This window comes from Wallemia ichthyophaga (genome assembly GCF_000400465.1).
Source record: "Wallemia ichthyophaga EXF-994 unplaced genomic scaffold scaffold1, whole genome shotgun sequence".
Lineage (NCBI taxonomy): Eukaryota > Fungi > Basidiomycota > Wallemiomycetes > Wallemiales > Wallemiaceae > Wallemia > Wallemia ichthyophaga.
In genome coordinates this window covers 150,080-167,516 of record NW_008806274.1, presented here as the reverse complement: position 1 = coordinate 167,516, position 17,437 = coordinate 150,080, and the positions used below count along the sequence as shown (strand labels likewise).

The 17,437-nt window shown below is 45.2% G+C and overlaps 8 protein-coding genes and 1 non-coding gene across 9 annotated transcripts; 6 read left to right on the top strand and 3 right to left on the bottom strand.

Moving 5' to 3' along the window:
* Nucleotides 1-202: 202 nt before the first annotated feature.
* On the bottom strand, nucleotides 203-531 carry J056_000421 (uncharacterized protein; the record flags this gene model as incomplete). The annotated part of the gene is made up of 2 exons (XM_009267819.1): nucleotides 203-382; nucleotides 427-531. The coding sequence occupies 2 exons, from the start codon at nucleotides 529-531 to the stop codon at nucleotides 203-205; spliced, it is 285 nt and encodes a 94-aa protein (XP_009266094.1).
* A 1,521-nt stretch (nucleotides 532-2,052) lies between these two features.
* Nucleotides 2,053-2,146, top strand: J056_004868. Its single transcript has one exon. It is a non-coding gene; the product is annotated as a tRNA-Ser (tRNA).
* An 813-nt stretch (nucleotides 2,147-2,959) lies between these two features.
* J056_000420 (uncharacterized protein) lies at nucleotides 2,960-4,788 on the bottom strand (the record flags this gene model as incomplete). Its single annotated transcript, XM_009267818.1, has 2 exons — nucleotides 2,960-4,331; nucleotides 4,379-4,788. The coding sequence occupies 2 exons, from the start codon at nucleotides 4,786-4,788 to the stop codon at nucleotides 2,960-2,962; spliced, it is 1,782 nt and encodes a 593-aa protein (XP_009266093.1).
* A 263-nt stretch (nucleotides 4,789-5,051) lies between these two features.
* On the top strand, nucleotides 5,052-5,456 carry J056_000419 (Protein LAS1; the record flags this gene model as incomplete). The annotated part of the gene is made up of 1 exon (XM_009267817.1): nucleotides 5,052-5,456. The coding sequence occupies one exon, from the start codon at nucleotides 5,052-5,054 to the stop codon at nucleotides 5,454-5,456; it is 405 nt and encodes a 134-aa protein (XP_009266092.1).
* A 1,546-nt stretch (nucleotides 5,457-7,002) lies between these two features.
* On the top strand, nucleotides 7,003-7,423 carry J056_000418 (uncharacterized protein; the record flags this gene model as incomplete). The annotated part of the gene is made up of 2 exons (XM_009267816.1): nucleotides 7,003-7,293; nucleotides 7,346-7,423. The coding sequence occupies 2 exons, from the start codon at nucleotides 7,003-7,005 to the stop codon at nucleotides 7,421-7,423; spliced, it is 369 nt and encodes a 122-aa protein (XP_009266091.1).
* A 40-nt stretch (nucleotides 7,424-7,463) lies between these two features.
* On the bottom strand, nucleotides 7,464-8,333 carry J056_000417 (DNA replication complex GINS protein SLD5; the record flags this gene model as incomplete). The annotated part of the gene is made up of 3 exons (XM_009267815.1): nucleotides 7,464-7,731; nucleotides 7,776-7,858; nucleotides 7,914-8,333. The coding sequence occupies 3 exons, from the start codon at nucleotides 8,331-8,333 to the stop codon at nucleotides 7,464-7,466; spliced, it is 771 nt and encodes a 256-aa protein (XP_009266090.1).
* A 97-nt stretch (nucleotides 8,334-8,430) lies between these two features.
* Nucleotides 8,431-12,177, top strand: J056_000416 (Checkpoint serine/threonine-protein kinase BUB1; the record flags this gene model as incomplete). Its single annotated transcript, XM_009267814.1, has 3 exons — nucleotides 8,431-8,442; nucleotides 8,499-9,852; nucleotides 9,902-12,177. The coding sequence occupies 3 exons, from the start codon at nucleotides 8,431-8,433 to the stop codon at nucleotides 12,175-12,177; spliced, it is 3,642 nt and encodes a 1,213-aa protein (XP_009266089.1).
* A 273-nt stretch (nucleotides 12,178-12,450) lies between these two features.
* Nucleotides 12,451-13,443, top strand: J056_000415 (uncharacterized protein; the record flags this gene model as incomplete). Its single annotated transcript, XM_009267813.1, has 1 exon — nucleotides 12,451-13,443. The coding sequence occupies one exon, from the start codon at nucleotides 12,451-12,453 to the stop codon at nucleotides 13,441-13,443; it is 993 nt and encodes a 330-aa protein (XP_009266088.1).
* Nucleotides 13,444-13,945: 502 nt separating this feature from the next.
* On the top strand, nucleotides 13,946-17,330 carry J056_000413 (Exportin-T; the record flags this gene model as incomplete). The annotated part of the gene is made up of 3 exons (XM_009267811.1): nucleotides 13,946-14,995; nucleotides 15,049-17,067; nucleotides 17,124-17,330. The coding sequence occupies 3 exons, from the start codon at nucleotides 13,946-13,948 to the stop codon at nucleotides 17,328-17,330; spliced, it is 3,276 nt and encodes a 1,091-aa protein (XP_009266086.1).
* Between the last annotated feature and the right edge of the window lie 107 nt (nucleotides 17,331-17,437).

Here is a 17,437-nt window from a genome sequence, read left to right as displayed (position 1 = left end):
AAGTTTTACAGAGTGGTTGATAGCGCTTGGTTCGTCAAGAGAAGCTCTAAACCTAGTGTGTATATTCCCAATCAATGCATTTCTGAATTGGAATCATGTATATCAAAAAGTCGGATCATTTGTTTACATTTAAGCTGGTATTTCCAAGTCAAGAGGTGTAAGGTATATTCTGCATCCTCGTCATTGCTTCAGACTTATCCTATCAAATCCTTGGAGACCGAGGAGAAGAAGGCCTGGGCGATAGCGTTCCAGCTGAATTGACCAGGCCCTGAATACTATTCTCGAGGCTATCAACGCGATCCGCCATTTCATCCATCTTCTCTAACACAACTCCGGACATAGTGTCGAACTTCGTATCGAGCTTGTTGAGCACATCCTCTACCTTGATTCCCGTGAGATTCGAAAGCGTTGCTGCATTCAACTCACAAACGCGGTCAACTCGTGCGGGCTGCTGATATCACCATCGTCGCCCTTCTTCACCGGTGAGCTATTCCTTGTGGATAGCGGGGCAGCTGGTTTGAGTGTGCTCATTTTGATATCTTGATGGTGGTGAGAGGGCAAGAGATGCCTTGACATCTGACCACCGCGTGCAAGAGAACACCTTGAAATTCACCTCAGCTGGATTTATCAGAAGTAAATTGGTAAATCAGTAAAAAGCATACTGCCTCACTATCACCCTTTCTGTGTATTGGCTTTGCATCACAGAAATGGCAGCTTCACCTTGAATCTTTACCCATTCGATGCACCTTATTTCTGCAGGCTGATTTACATCACAAACACCCAAATAACTCAAGTACTCAGCTTATCAGACGCGTTTTGCGCTTTCAGACGCGTGTGGTCCACACGACTCAATGTCAGCTCCAGGAAAAAAGCAAGAAAAGGCGTTTAAGACTGCATTTAAATTGGAAAAGTCGGACATTAGATATGTAGAAAACTAACAACCAAATCACACTCTTTGCAGCATGTCACAATTGGACTAGTACAGTGCACATCACTACGCTATTCGCAATAAATTCATCGCAAAAACAATCGCTGCAGAATGACATTCAAGAATCTCCGACTTTGCATTTATCAAGGTCCTACGACGCACTAGTCATTAAACATGACATTCTCGATCTGGAGATGATAGGTAGAAATAATAATATATAGTCAAAAGCGTTACAACGATTAATAATCTTCGCCTATCTATACTTCTTGTGTATCGAAAGCTGATGATTGTAGTGACTCAGAGGAATGCAATTCTTGGCACGTGTGCCGCAATTGGGAGGTAACTACGTGGAGCTAACGGAGGTGCGCGGTTGGGTGCTGAGCTGGTTTTTGAAGAACTCGTAGAGAGCTTTGAGAGCTTCTTCGTTTGAAAGCATATATTTCATCTCGAACCTTAAACCCAATCCATATATCCTCCTCCTCAACGATAATCTTGCTTGATCGAACTTCCTACATCTGAAAATCCTGCGTGGTATACTGTCTACTTCATTGCACTTGCTGCAAAGTGGTGAGTCGGACAGTTTTAATTGGAATCGTTAAGACTTGGCAGTAGGGAAATGGCCTGAGCGGATCTGTGTGGCCACACTTTGCGTACCACGGGGAAGCTTAATCAAAGCCGCTCCCGGAGCAAACGCTCAACCGTGGGGGGAGTACTAGGCCTTTTACACTCGTGCACACGCAATTCCCACTGCGCAGCCGCGCACCCGCTTTGCCAGATCAGATCTTCTGCGCTGCGGATTAAAGTAAGGCAGAAGTTTCAACTTGCAGATGTCAGTGTAAACGTCTTGATCTTTGTGAGGTGAAACTCTACAAAAAGGGCAAGGCGCTGAGATTAATAAAAGAATTAAGTCTGAGATGTATCAAAAGAAAAAGTAGTCGTTTAAACAGTTTAGAATTTTAGGGTTTATTCCCATTGTTTCGTTATCTTCATTGTCCTCGTGCATAATCATGCATAATCTTCATTATTCTTTATTCTCATTGTTCTCATAGCGACCATGATGTCATGTTACCCGTTCCTGCATTTTGCTCGATGTATTAGTTACGCAGGTAGGGTAGGCACCTATAGTCAGGATGGCCGAGTGGTTAAGGCGCTTGACTTGAATGTCTCAGACGTTATCAAGTACCATCTGGTGCGTAGGTTCGAGTCCTGCTCCTGACGAACATTTTTGCCCCTCTTTGTTTCGAGACCTAGGGCTATGGCGTAGATTCGATTTGTCTAATCTTTTTGAGACGCATTAATGTGTCAAAGGGCAGACTTTTACGCACAAAGTGTACGAGATGACCGCTTTTAGCTCATTGAATATCGAGTGTTGCATGTAGTCACACACACACCAAAGCAATCTATGTCTAAATGCATATGAAGTGAAAACGATATTTCGATTATACTCGTTTGCCCTTTCACCGGCCCTGATAGTCCAACCACCCTTTTCGATACTATCCATTGACTTGTTAGCATGAGCAGCAATGGCCTGTGGTGCATCACGTACAGTGAAAGCTCACAGTGGTACCTCCATGCAAGACTGCTGCCTGGATGGAAAATCTTGACAGCCCTATCACTTGACCAGGCGTGGATTAGGACAGTCCATGGAGATAACAAATGCCACCTCGATATTAACTAATTAGCCGAAATCAACACGAATATTGAAGAAAGCATTATCAGCTCTGTAATGTTTGTCAGCGTGACTTGTGTTTTGTATGATTTCCGGGTGTTTTGTGACCTTATTAGCCATAAATTACATACACATGAGTGTATACACCGCGTTGCACACACTGCATACCACACACATTCCTCAAAAAAAAATCATAACAGTATAATTATAAGTTAAGATAAAGAGATCCAAGAGAGCGTTAGTCATGAATGTATTAGAATTAAGAGTAGATAGTAGATAGAATTAGCAGTGGCATGATAGCACGCTAAAGAAAACGCCACACGAAGCAAAGTATCCCACTTTAGCGCTTTGATCCTCCCATTCTACGCAGCAGCAGCGGTGCTTTGGGCCTGAGCGGTGTTTGCGGCTGTCTTCTCATCAGCTGGTGCATTTTCGGCGGGATTTTCGGTCGACTTGATAAATACCTCCTTGAATTTACCGAGGAGACCAGGGCTCTGACTGTCGTCGTGCTCCTCCTTGTCGAGGCTCTCGCCCGTGAGGAGCTTTTCCGGTTGCTGCGTCTTGGAAGAGCGTTTGGAGGACTTCCTGCCGACCTTCACAGTGGGCTTCTCGACGATGCCATCCTTGCCGACCTGGATGCCGGACGAGGCTCTAGGGGAGGTATAAGCCGGCGCGGCCTCCTCCTCATCCTCCTCTTCGAGCTCAGATTCCGAGTCTGTCTCGGCCTCGTCGACGTGCGCTCTGGCTACCTCCTCGTCCTCTTTGGCGTGCTGGAGATGGCTTTGCTCAGCCTCTGTTGGCTGGTTTTCGTACGTCTCGCTGAACGTCTCCTCTTCTTCCTCGAGACTTGAGCCGCCCTCTTCTTCTGACTCGGAGATGTAGCCGGCGCTGCGGACGGCGGCAGCAATTGGACCTGATCTATCCATAGTCTCAGACGCGACCAGGTATCTCGATACGAGCATTCTGAGATCGTTCCACCATTCGGACATAGATTCGTGCGATCTCGCTCTGAATGTGTACGAATGGTCTCTCGAGAATTTGCCAGACTTGTTGGCCTCCAAGTGGAACTTGTGCGATTTGGAGGTGGAAGAGTGTGATGGTGGACCTAAGGTGCAGTTTGGCAGGAAAAGTGAGAGTGATGGGACGCTCTGGCTCTTTGGATCAGGAGAGGTGAACTCGTGTAAGTAGCCAGCAGGTGTGAGGACATAGAAGCCCTCTCTGTAAGACTTTGTGAATCTCTTCTTGCGCTCGAGCCAGCCAACGTGTACTGGCAAGACGGATGGATCGTCTCTGCCTGGATAGTCGATGAGCTCTTGTTGACGGAGAGGAGTCTCTGGGTCCATAAGGTGGTCGGTCCTGTCAGCGAAAGCCAACCACTCAGCGTCTGGTTCCAAGGAAGCGAACATTTGACCCATACCCTTCCAGGTGTCTTGGACTTCGTATGACATCCTAGACTGCCACTCGTCAAAGGTGGACCAGGCAGACTGGAGAGAAGAGGTTATACCCTCTTCGAATTGAGCTGAATTTTGCTGCATAATGACGATGGACTTTTGCAAAGCATTCTCCTCTTGAACCTGCTTCTGGAGCTGCTTAGCGACCAAAGAGTTCATCAAGTAAGGATCATCTCTTGCGGCAATCGAGGTTGGGGTGTTCTTAGTGGTGGTGATTGCCTTTTGGAGGTCAGAGACGGTGCGCATAGAGTACTCTCTCTCTCTAGCAACGGAAGTGGCTAATCTGAAAATTTGTCAGTGATGTAATAATCACGGGAGCAATTAACCCACTTGGAGGTGTCATTGGCAATGTTGCGAATGTGAGCCTTGACTTCGGCATGGAGCTTGTGTAGGTGCTGTACGATAGAGCCATCGATAGTCTTAGCGAGGTTTGCGTGGTGGTCAGCGATGGATCTTGATCTATCGCGGACCTCGAAGAAGACATCCTGGAGACCGCCGTGGCCCATAAATTGAGAACCCTCTTTGAAAGGGACTTGGATAACGCCACCGAGCTTAGTCAACTCTCTCGCCGTGTTAGATTCAATGTCGGCGACACCTTCAAAGTAAGCGATGAGATTCTTGGTGATAGTCTTCCAAGCGTTGAATCTGTCGAGGAGAATATCTGAAGGGACGAGCTCAGAAGGGGATGATTGCTTCTGTGCAAGCATTTTAGATTTATTTGATTTGGTGGATTCTGCCATGATGGTTGTGGTGGAAAGAGGCTTAATAATAATCCCCGTGAGATCTAATGAGGACGACACCGTGGTGTAATAAAAATGAATTTCTAGAAACTTATCATGGGTTGTTTGGTGGTGATTATAGAAACAGCTTAAACACTCTCAGGCTTTGGATTAATAGGGGTAATTGCCCACACTCAATTGAATCCACGCTTTCTTTATTAGAATGCTTGGATATTTCGGCGAGAGGGGATATCAGCGTAAATCAGAAACAGCTTATATGTAGCATGTCCCTTATTAGATTTGTTAATGGTCTCGTTGACCCATTACAGCAATTCTCTTTCGCCAGGTCTATATACCACCTCGCTAAGCAGATTGATTTGCCTTTGAAATTCGTGCAATTGAGGCATTCTTCTACTCATGAGAATCTCCCTTCTCTAAAGGTGCTCGTACACTCCACAAATGAAGCAATTGATTGGTTGAAATTTAAGTACTGGGATGTCGTATTATCCACTCTAGAAGACAGTAGCACTCCCTTAACATCACTCACGTCCATGGAATCGAGATTGAATGATATACACGCCATCCTCAACAGCTCCCCTTCAAACCACTCAAATTGGTCTCCTGCTGCAAATTTCGAGCCATGTGCAATTGGTTTGCTGAATAACAAAAAATCTAATTTGTACTTGTAATTTATTATTTGTTTTCGTGTTTTCATCTCTGACGCAATGGATCTGTCGTCTGATCGCAAGCCAGCTCTTGATAGCCGCACGACATCTGTAAATGGTTTGATAATGTGGTTTTGTCCAGCAATCTTCTCATTCAATATTTTTTCGAGCTGCGTATGGTTGTTAGTGTAAACAAAACGGCAAAAAGCAAGACACAACATAAGGCAATTTCTCAATCTCACCTTGTATGAGGTTGCTGATTGGTATGCCAGTCATCCGGGAAATGGCTCTGGCAATGTTTTCGCTGGCCACTCTGTCCTTCACAAGGAGCATCTTCGTCCCTTCTTCAGCTTGCTTCTCCGCTATCTCATTATCACGTTGAAGTGATAGGTATGCTTTCCTGGCGCAATCTCTATGTCCGCTCGAGATTACCGTGTCTTTGCATTTACGCTCTCTCGAGCTCCTCTTTGGCGACCTTAGCGTTAGACATCTGGGCTCTCTATTCTGAATCTTGGTCAGTCCCTCTGAATCGTCTTAATATTCGTTAAAAAGCTTTTATTGTGTACTTTAACGTTCATTAGACAGTGTATTGTCTTCGTTTTGTAGGAATTCCAGCTCAATCTACCGCAAGAGTTAGTGTATTTACCAAGATGATATATAAGTCTGCGCACATGTATCTCGAGAATGCCTGGGTCTAGCTTAGCCAATTACTCTGGTTTACTCTCGCGTGCTACTTTGAGCGTGGAAGCAGCTTCGCCTGCAAGATCGATAGCTTTATCTGGCAGGAATCAATCGCTGACATACCTATTATCATGACTGGCAGCGGCTATGTCAATAACACCGGTGTGTTCAAGAGAAGACTGGCTGCTTTTTAATCAGACTTGTTTGCGTCTGAGCAATTGTACTGAGTATACTCAACAAAATCAACCTTTCAAGCGTCATTGGGTTAATTATCATACCTTTGCCCCGAAATTACTCATCTTTAGATCTTTGTCAATCCCCACTCGTCCTTGATGGCAGTATCTTTCTTCTCCTTTATGTTATTAATGGGTTGTTGGTTCTTTTCCTAATCTCTGCAATATTTTCGGCGTACAGCAGCTTCTTGTTCTCCTTCTCACGCTCCTTGTTCGCCATATCTAGCATTTCGTCGAATTGAGCGTTTGAAGCTAATTGTAAGCTGCAATAGTGAATTGAAAGACAAAACGGCTCTTACCCATGAGATATATTAACAAAGTACTTGTGGCTGCGCCTGGTCGTCATCTGACACTTTCCTCCCCGGTAGCCCCATTTCTTCCTTGGAGTCAAATACGGGCGTAAACCAGTGTAAAGCTGTTTATTATTTACAATCTACATTCTGAATTCATACTTGTTTCTCTTGTTGACTAAAATTTTCTCGTTTCGTCCAGCATTCCTAGGATATGGTCCTTCGAGAAAAATTTCACTTCACCCACTATAAAGGATGCGCTCGTTAATAAGGCTTTCCCTGGTGCATTTTAAAAACCACTTGCCCGGAACCCATCCTATGGTGTCGCTGAATTAAGCTTACGCTTCCTTGAATCTAAACCACCAAATGGCTCAAAAGATAATCGACTCTGGTCTCACCATTCTCAAGAGAGTCGGCGGTGGCGTCGAAAGGGCTTTGGGCAGCTACAGGGAACCTTTATTCTACAACGCCCAAGTTTCCAAGGAACTCCTCAAGCAGGTTTATCAAGCAGAGAAGCTCTCACCGCCTTCTTCTTTCTCCCAAGTTGCAAGCACCTGGTCTAGCATTCTCTCTAAGGCCACTCAACGCCAAACCTACGCTCAACTCCTCGAATCCGGTCAATGGGCCAAGGTCGGTGTAATTGGTTTGGAGGCTTATGTGGGTGGCACACGCGCACACATGCACACACGCACATTCTAACACTCTCCAGGGTATTTTCAAGATTGGTGAGATCCTTGGTAAGCGCAGGCTCGTTGGCTACGGTCCAAAAGCCCAAGAACACCACTAAAATCGATTAATTTCATGTAGACATCTCATACACCCAACCATCACACTATCTCCACTCCCCCACTCGCTATCAAGTAGCTCACATCCCTGTATCGTACCAGGTAGCAGTCATTCTTCATTAGCTGTATCGCCTGCTGTGGTAGCTGCACCTCTCCCACGTTCCTCCTCGCCCTGATGAACACCGCCGTGTCCACATCTGGCTCGGCCATCATGCTCTTCCCATTCTGATTGTCTTCCAACCCACGCATCGCTGTAGGCAGACCCTGCAACACCGACATCTGATAATGATTCTCAACCAGACGCCAGAATCTCCTCATGTCAGTTGTGTGTTCTGTGTCTACAATCCTACTCACTTGCGCGCATGTGAGAGCTCGATGCCCGAAAGATTCGTGTGGCTCGATGGGTTAGCGACTATGTACTGAGCGAATTCCTCAATCTGTAATATCCTCTTTAGCTGTGTGTATCCCTTTTCTAAAGAATATGTCTCCCACTTTGCTCAATCTCGCACGAACATAGGATGTGATGACATATTTCGCGCGCTCAACTTCAGTCTGCACGAGAATAAGCTGGAAATGCTCCTCATCTGTACTCCTATCATCTGACTTGAGGCTTTCAACAATCTTAGTCTGCTCCTCTACTTGACTCATAACCTCATCGACGACGTCGCCCTGCCATTCCAGCAGCACGGGAGCACCGCGCTCAGCCACCCACGCTCTCGTAAGCTGCGCCAGTGCACATTCCGGGGTATCTGCATCTTGCGCCATTAGCTCGTCGATGTCGATCATGGGCTTTGAGCTGCCAGTGTCTTCTGTGCGCTGTGCATAGCTTGATGGACGCATCGAAGGCATCGACGGCATCTCATCGTCGTCATCTACATCCATTGAAGACAGCAATTGATTTCTTCTCGACATTTCTTTTTCTGCGTCCGGCGCGTCGTCGTACTCGTTCAAGCGCTGCTATCAACAAGTGAAATTGAGAATATATTTAATTTGTTAAACCAGCTGGAAAATGTCGTCAGGTGTGCGTGTATGTCCTAGCCCGAGCTACCATCTCTTACCACTTGTCGCCATCTTTAGGATCAGCAGCGAGAGCAGCCAGAACAGGGAGAACAGGGAGAACAACACACAAACCACCCACAGCACACAGAAAACTCCCCAGAGAACCCTCCGCAAACCGTAGATATTCAAGATATCTACGAATCTAAAGAGAACATTCAACCACTCGCGAAAGGAAGATCAGCATCAACGCTATCCTCCATTTTCAGATCAGATAGACAGTCGCGTAGGAGAGAGCTCGACGAGCAGCACCATGCTTTCGAAGCTCAGATCACTACCGCGACGGAAGAAGACGACGATCCATTTCGAGTTTACTCCGAGTACATCAAGTGGGCTATAGAGGTTTATCCCTCTGGTGAATCCCATGAATCTAATATAGTTCCCCTGCTCGAACGCACAACGCGTACTTTCAAAGATGACGAGAGGTATAGACGCGATGTCCGCTATCTGCGTTGTTGGATACTCTACTCCAAGTACGTCCATGAGAGCAGGGATATCTTTAGATTTCTCCTAGCCAATGATATTGGTACTATATGGGGTCTGCTCTATGAGGAGGCTGCTACTGCTGAGGAAAGCAGAGGTTTCCACCAGAAGGCTAAGGAGATATACGAATTGGGTATCAGTAGAAAGGCTCAGCCCACTGAAAGACTTAGGAAGCGTTACGATGATTTTAAAGTGAGAATGGCAAACGCACCACCTTCAACCACCTCGTCTTTGCCTAGAAAGGGTCTTCTCGGTAGCAGCGCTATTGCTCCTGCTACTGCCACACCATCTACCTCCACCTCCGCAACGCCCCGCATGGCCATCTTCAACGAGGACGACGCTGAATCTGGCTCAAGTGGGCCATGGGATCACTACGGCAGTCGCGACGACAGACGCAAGGAGAATGTTGTCGAAAAGACCTCAATGAAGGGTGAAACTATCCAGCAAGGCAAAGCTATCACACCCAAAGCGGAAAAAGTTGCAATCTTCTCCGACTTTAACGATGAAGAAGCTGGTGCTGGTCCCAAAGAGGCTGATCTGGGGTCATCAGAACCATCCGAGGCTGAGCAGCTACGGCTAAACCCCTTTAAAAACTTCGAACAACCACCCAAGCTCGACGTCGATGTATCTGGCGAGAAGAAAAAGTCAAGTGGCAGTAGCAGTAGTAGCGGAAAAAAGAAGGAGAAAGAGAAGGAGAAGGGAAAAACGACTAGCTCAAAAGGAGAACCAAGGGTTGCTGTTGATTTGCAACGCGTGTACTGCGATAACACGGAGTACAGTTTCATGGAATTAAAAGCAAAACAATTGGGTTTATTTGGGAAGAAGTACCCAGAGCCAACGGTCAATGAATGGGACTGGATGCCGAAAGATGAACCAAGCATTGATGAGAAGCGTATGTGATATTTTTTTTGGCAGTGTCCAATCTGATCGCCCCACTTCAGCACGTAAACGCGCACCATCGCCGACTGTCAACACCAAAGCAGCACTTGACGATGTGATGGAGTTATTCAACCAGCCACTTGCGTGTGACAGACCAAACAGCCCTTCAAGCGACAGCGACGACAGTTCCGTCGATGCGCCTCAACCGCTAGTCATGCCCACACCGAACAAGGCACCAATGATGATGTTTACAGATGAGCACACTGCGCGCGTGCCTCCGACCGTTGCTGAGGAAGACAGCTCGCCGCCCGGCCCCATGTACAAGGATGAGAATGTGGCAAGCACACCTGCTGTAAAATCAACATCTGGTCCAGTGCGGATGCCATTCGGAATGAAGCCTTCCGTTGAAGAGGAGGAGGTGGGTGAGCAAGATGGCTCACAGTCGCAGGTGCAGACGCAGGTCGAGGAAGAGTACTACGATGATCTCAACAAACAGTCCCGCTTCCCTCCCATCAATCTCATGACACCTATTACGGAACGTACATGTGAATTTACACAGCGTGTAGATCCTGCAGATACACTCGACAGAAGTAGGGCTACTTTCCCTACGGCTCCATTCCAAGGCACGATTGCGGAGGAGAATGAAGATAGCATGGTGAGCAACTCGAACATAAACACACACCCGAATAGCACAACAGGTGATGCACGCACCACACTCACGCTCCAGGATAGCATGATGGGTCATACACCCCAGGGAGCACCGCCTATAGCACCACCTCCAGCTGTGGATCCGCCACCACTGCCTACGTTTGAACTGGGTGAGGAGTTCACACAACAAGACATAACAGCCCACACAGGCAAATTCGAGCTACCGGAAGGATTTACAATCCATCCTGGTGGATTGGCTCAGATGGAGGATGTTGATGTTGTTGATACAATGAAATTCAACCTCGGCAGTAGTATCCCAGCTCAGCCTGCACAGCCGCTGAAAGCTCCTCAGATTGCTCATCTTCAAGCACAGTCGCCCGCTCCACCCTCACCAGCTATCCCCGTCTCGCCCGGGAGTGGCAAGATAGATGCACCTAATCCGTGCGTAGCAAACACACGCACCATCGTAGACTCAATTCTCAAACGGTCACATTTGAACGTGTACAACTTGGGCACATTCCACACAGCACGAAACAACCTAGAAGTACTCAACAAGGTGGAGAAGGGTGTGAAAAAACGGCCCTCAAGTAGCAGGAATAAGACAATGGACGAGGAGACGTATCCACTCAAACTACCCAAATATGGTGGCGACGATGATGTGTATGACATTAAAGCAAAAATCGGTCAGGGCGGCTTCGGCGCTGTCTTTGTCGCTTCTGAACGTAACAAAAGTGGTGGAAAGAGCTATGAATTTGACATGGAAAACTTGGACGGTAGCTTCAATTCCCAATTCGCTACTTCTGAAGAAGATCTCGCTGTGGCTCTCAAGATTGAGAAACCTGCGCGTGTGTGGGAGTTCTACATCCTCAACGCCCTCCATCAACGTCTTGAAGAGCGTGATAGAAGGTCCATAGTAATGCCACACGGACTGTACGCTTACAGGGATGAGAGTGTGCTTTGTATGGAATATGCTGATCAGGGCACACTTCTAGATGTCGTCAATCACGCCCCTGAATGGTTCTCTTCTTCCTCTACAGGCTTGGATGAGGTTTTGGTCGTCTTCTTTGCCATTGAGCTGATCAGAACGCTCAACAGTATTCACAAGGGTGGCATCATCCACGGTGATCTAAAAATAGATAATTGCTTGATAAGACTTGAGGATGCAGGTGATTTCTGGACAAATGTTTACCAGCGCTCGGGTGAGGGTGGGTGGTCAATGAAGGGACTCAAGCTCATAGATTTTGGTAGATCTATCGATGTAGATGCCTTCAAGCAACCTGTCGGTAGAAAATTCCTCAACGACTGGCCCGGTGATGAGAAGGACTGCTGGCAGATCAAGCAGAAGGTTCCATGGAATTTCGAGCCAGACTATTTCGGTCTGGCTGCTATCATCCACTGCATGCTCTTCGGCAAGTACATAGAGACGATAGAAGCAGGTGGGCGGATCAAGCTTCGCAACAACCTCAAGCGCTACTGGCAGCACGAGATCTGGTCGAGCATATTCGATTTCCTCCTCAACCCAGCCATGTACAAGGACACACTGCCTGCTATCTCTAAAATGGACAGCCTGCAGTCGAGTTTGGAGGACTGGCTCGAAACCAACTGTCACTCAAAAGGGCGCAATCTTAGATTCACAGTGAAGATGATGGAGAGACGCTGCAGAGAGCTCGCAGCGTCGCGTAGACTGTAAAACTGTAATATACCTCTTTTATTTTTTAATTAAAATGGGGTCTGCATCCACTTGCCGAGAGTGGAAAAATAGGGTATTAGGTGAAATGGAGGACGTCTGTGCGTGCGTGCGCTTAATTTAAGTCATATGCTCCGAGTGCTCCGAATGCTCTTGCAAGTTGACATCCACAGAGGGAAACTGTGAGTTTAAAACACTCAATAACATCAAATACCTCTCTATATCGTCGAAATCCACCCAGCATTCCACTCACAGTGCACAAAATAAGACAATGAAATGTTAGACGTGAAACTGAAGCCACACACTGGTAATATCCATAGACAATTTCCTGTCCACGGCTATCTCGGCCTCACTCGTTGTGAAGTCGTCGGGGTTGCGTATACAAAGCTTTCGGATGGCAAGCCCTTAAAGGCTAAAGAGTTGAATGTGAAGCTCAAGTGTATCGAGTTTGCATTCGGAAGAAATAATATACTCTACGAATCTACTCAGGTACTATGGAGCTCGAACTCGCCCAGCAAATACACGCATCTCGCAGAAATTCAGAAAGATTTCAAGTTAAAAGTTCCACTTAATAATACCCTCCCGTCGTCCATCAACTTACAGAACTACCGCATCGTTTGGAAGCTGGAAGCCAACTTGATCCATGAAAATTTGACATTCGTTGGCAATACAAAGACAAGCAGTGTGATATTACAGCTAAACCGATATTCACCACTCTACAAGCAACTCACCACCTACTCGCAACGCGTCGATCAGTTGGACTATCGGACCTACTTCTCAGGACGCCAATCAACGTATAAGTCAAGTGACAACCTCTTCGCCAGCATTAACCTCACACTCCTCAGTAACAAAATAAGCGTGAAGAAACTTGCCATGTCCTTAGATCGACGCGTGCAATTCAAAGCCCAGAAATCCTCACTCTTCAGATCTAATGTGCAACTAACAAGGATCGTAGAGGAGGTTGTCACGCCACAGTTACAGCTTCAGCAGCCTCAATCATTCAACTTTAAAGGCGTCATACCCAAATCTAAGTCATCGCTATCGTGGAGCATTGGCGAAAGTTTGCTTACAACTCTGATTGATATGCAATTTTTCATAACATTCACCGCGCTCATTAAAAACTCAAGTGGCAGCACATCCAGCATCGCGCTAGACTCAAAAGAAATCACGCTTCTTTCGATAACCAAGGAAGAACTACATTATGCTCTAGAGACAACATCCAGACCGCGTAGTAATCATATATCATCTGTACAAACCATTGCATTGTAATTTTAATAACACCACTGCTGTGCTTTGTTAGTAAGGTGTGTGTGGTTTGTATTGCGTCCGAGAAAGCAAGAAAAGTCAGAAATAGCCTCTATTTGTCCATCAATGATATTCAGACAATGTAGATAAGTTTAGATTTGTAACATCATTCCATTCTGCTCCCTCGACGCGCTTTGCTCATGACTCACATCGCGGTTTGAGTTGAAGAGAGAAGATTTACTCGGGCGAGTTTTATAGCCTGAATAAAATTTAGCAGGGAAAATAATAAGGGTTTTTAAACACGCAGAATGGATACATGCCAATCAATGCTCAAGTTCCTATGTTATTCACATCTGTACCATGACGATTCATGTGCACACTGTGACTGACATTTCGTACATAATAAAAGGTACACTTGGAATACGCTCACGCTCATCTCAGGCTCACAAATATCCCCACACGTTAATCCAGCTACCTTCAAATATTATCTCACATCTTCTCTCACCCTTCAAGGATCACCACCACGATGGCTACGATAGCAGCAACAACTGTACCACCGCAGTTAATTGAGGCTATTAAATGCGCATCCCCATCACCAAACACAAGTCCAGAATTGCGCGAAGAAGCGTTGAACTTCCTCGAACAAGTAAAGAATAACGCGTCAGATACATGGAAGTATTGCTTAGGCTTATTCTTAACAAATTCTGTCGGCACTGAAGCCAGGGTCTGGGTTCTGAGTGTCGTCGATGAACTCATCAGCAAATCATTTCAAAATCTACAAAACGACGATATACTCGCAATACAAGAAGCCTTGTTTGAGTATGTACGCAGAGAATACGTCGAAGGTGGACAGGAAGGCGATATTGGGTTTTTGAGGAACAGACTGGCTCATACGCTCACCTTATTCACCATACAAACATACGACACAACCCATCCTAACATAATAATTGACTTTTTGTCACTCCTCAGACAAGGCTCATCACTCAATCCACGCACTACTCCACTCGTTTTGCGCATCCTTGATGAAATCAACTTAGAGTTATCAGATTCAATCATTAGAGCAGCAAGAGATTGGTCATCAGAGAGGCACATACGCGATGGTAATTTAAGAGATGCCATTAGGTCAAAGGATGCACCCTCTGTTATAGAAACTCTTATTAATATCATGCAAGAGTTAGGTCATATCTCTGTTAATGGCGGTGAAGCGTGGTCGTCTAAATCTTTGGAAGAATCTCTTGCCCTCGCTATTAACGTTTTTGCTGGCTGGTCTCATTGGATTGATATTAGTCTGTCATTCACTCCTCAAACTCTAGAAATCTTCTACCAGTTCTTACAACATCCTTCTAATCAAGTTAAAATTGCTGCGACTGGCTATTTTATTAAGATAATGCAAAAGGGTACTCGAGATTATGCAGCCAAGTTGGAAATTATTGGTATTATCAATGTTTCAAACATTGTCGGACAACTTGAACAAGCGACGAAAGATGACACTTCTGATGACAATATTTTGTTTAGAGAGTCATGTGCAAAGATGGTAAATGCTGCTGGTACAGAGATTCTCAAATTATGTGATGAGGTGGGTTATACTTTTCTAGCCTAGGTATGCGCATCATTAATCAATTCATCCAGCCAACTCAAGCAACAATCATGCAAAGCCGTTCCGATGTCAACTTTGGAACAAATGAAACTAGAGCACAAGCATTGGTATTTTTAGCTCAACTTCAACCAATCTTCTTGAGATACTTTGCTGATCAATCATCAAGTCCTTCGCTAGCCGTGCATGGCTTCCTAACACAACTCATCTCATTCTACAAGAAAAAGAAAAAGGCGGATGCTACATCATTCGATGCTATGCCAACCAGAGAATTCTTTAGTCAATTGTTGCCAACTGTTATGCAAAAAATGCAGTGGAATGAGGATGTTGAATGGGGTTTCGGTGGTCTTGGTGAGGATGTCGACGACGACCGTCATGAGCTGTACGAAATTCGCAGAGTGTTAAGATCAACATTCGATTCTGTCTGTCAACTGGACCAAGAGCTGTGGACTTCGACAGTCGTATCTCTCATCAACCAAACACTCACTCAATGCACCAGCTCTGGACCGGATTCTGTTCCTTGGTATCAAGCGGAATTGGTGCTTTATATAGTTTTTCTGTTCGCTGAAGCTATTCAATCAGGTAATACGGTGCAGGCGTTTGTGCACGTATCAGAAGATGAGAGACAGTCAGCAAAAAAGGATGCGAACAACTACAAAATCAAGTACGACGAAAAGCCTTACACACCACTTGGTCAACTAGTACAAACTGTTGTTGACTCAGGTATCAGCAATCATCCACACCCCGCAGTCAATCTCCAGTACTTTGAGATGATAGTGAGATACGTTGATATACTGTTTGCACGAAAAGAATTGATAGATCCAATCTTATCTGCATTTGTCGGTGACAGAGGTATACACAACCAGTCACTCAATGTGAAAGCGAGAAACTTTTATCTCTTCCAACGATTCACAATGCTAGCTAGAAGATTTATTCCAGCCAACTTTGTGCCAAAGTTGCTTGAATCTATCACGGATTTACTAGTACTATCAGTCGACGTTTTGCCACTTGAACAAGGTGATAGCTATCAAGATGTTTTAAGCAAATCGGTAAACACTATAGGCTTATTCCACTATCAACTCAACCTTTATGAAGCCATTGGATGTATTCTAGCTAAACTCAGTGACATACCAACAAATCAAGTAAACTATTTGAATCAAATAATACAGCCATTATTAGCATCTCTTCAACAATCTCTACAATCCTCACCAGATCAAGTTGAGAACATTCTCAACGTACACCATACCATTTTGGCTATTGGACATCTAGCTAAAGGTTTACCTGAACCATCATTAATACAACAATCATCTTCGCTAGACCAACCACCACCCCCATACTCTGAACCATTTGTCCAATCCACACAAGCAATCTTTGTTGTCTTGGATCAGATGTCTCAATATAAAGTTATCAGAGATGCTTCCCGATTCACTTTTGCCCAGATTGTCAGCTCTACTGGCTTTGCCATCTTGAATCACGTACCTGCGTTCGTAAATGGTTTACTTGGTAGACTTGAAATGAACGAGTTGAGTGACTTCTTGACTTTCTTGAATATGTTAGTGCACAAGCTAAAATCACAAGTCTTTTCAATTCTTAACTCTATTCTACAACCTATTATTGATAGGGTCTTTTCATTCTTATCAATGCAGATATCTGGTACTGATGATGAACTTAACAGAACAGAGATGGAAAAGAGCTACCTTAATTTTATCGGTACCATACTTTCAGCTGGACTTCAAGGTGTGTTCATTTCTGATGAGAACAGAGGGAGATTTGTTCAAATTCTTGAATCTGTATGTCAATTTGCTCGAGATTGTGCTCCACCTACACAAAGAATCGCTTTCAACAACGTCGCAAAGATTATCTTCTGCTACGGCACTATTGAGCAAGTGCAAAATGATCTGAAAGTTTTACCCGCCCAAAACGTCGTACAAATCAGCCCGGCTCCAATGCCTTTGAGTGGTTTCGAAGAGTTTATCTACCAACAATTCATCAAATTGGCATTTGAAGTACCTGCCAAGCCAACATTCAACTTGAAAGATGGTCAATCTAATGTTGTGAGTTGAGTGAGCTTTTATCGGTGCACCAATCTAACCCAACCAATCACTATCAGGTCCTCGGTGAAATTGCACTCCTACTTAGACAGGCGTACTTGAGTCGTGGTGATGAACTTTTGAACTATCTCAGAAGCATTTATTTACCTTCAATTGGGTGTCCTGACCACATTGCAGTCGAACTTACAAACCACATCTCAACAGACGAGCCCAAGGTGTTCAAGAGAGCATTTACAGAGTTTATAAAAGTATCCAAAGCCGCATGAAAAGCTAAATTAAATGCATTCATTTCAGTGATATAGAGATAACCGGGGAAAAAGTTAGTGAAATTGTCCTTCTTGGGAATGTGATAATAAAATGATAATATACTAAA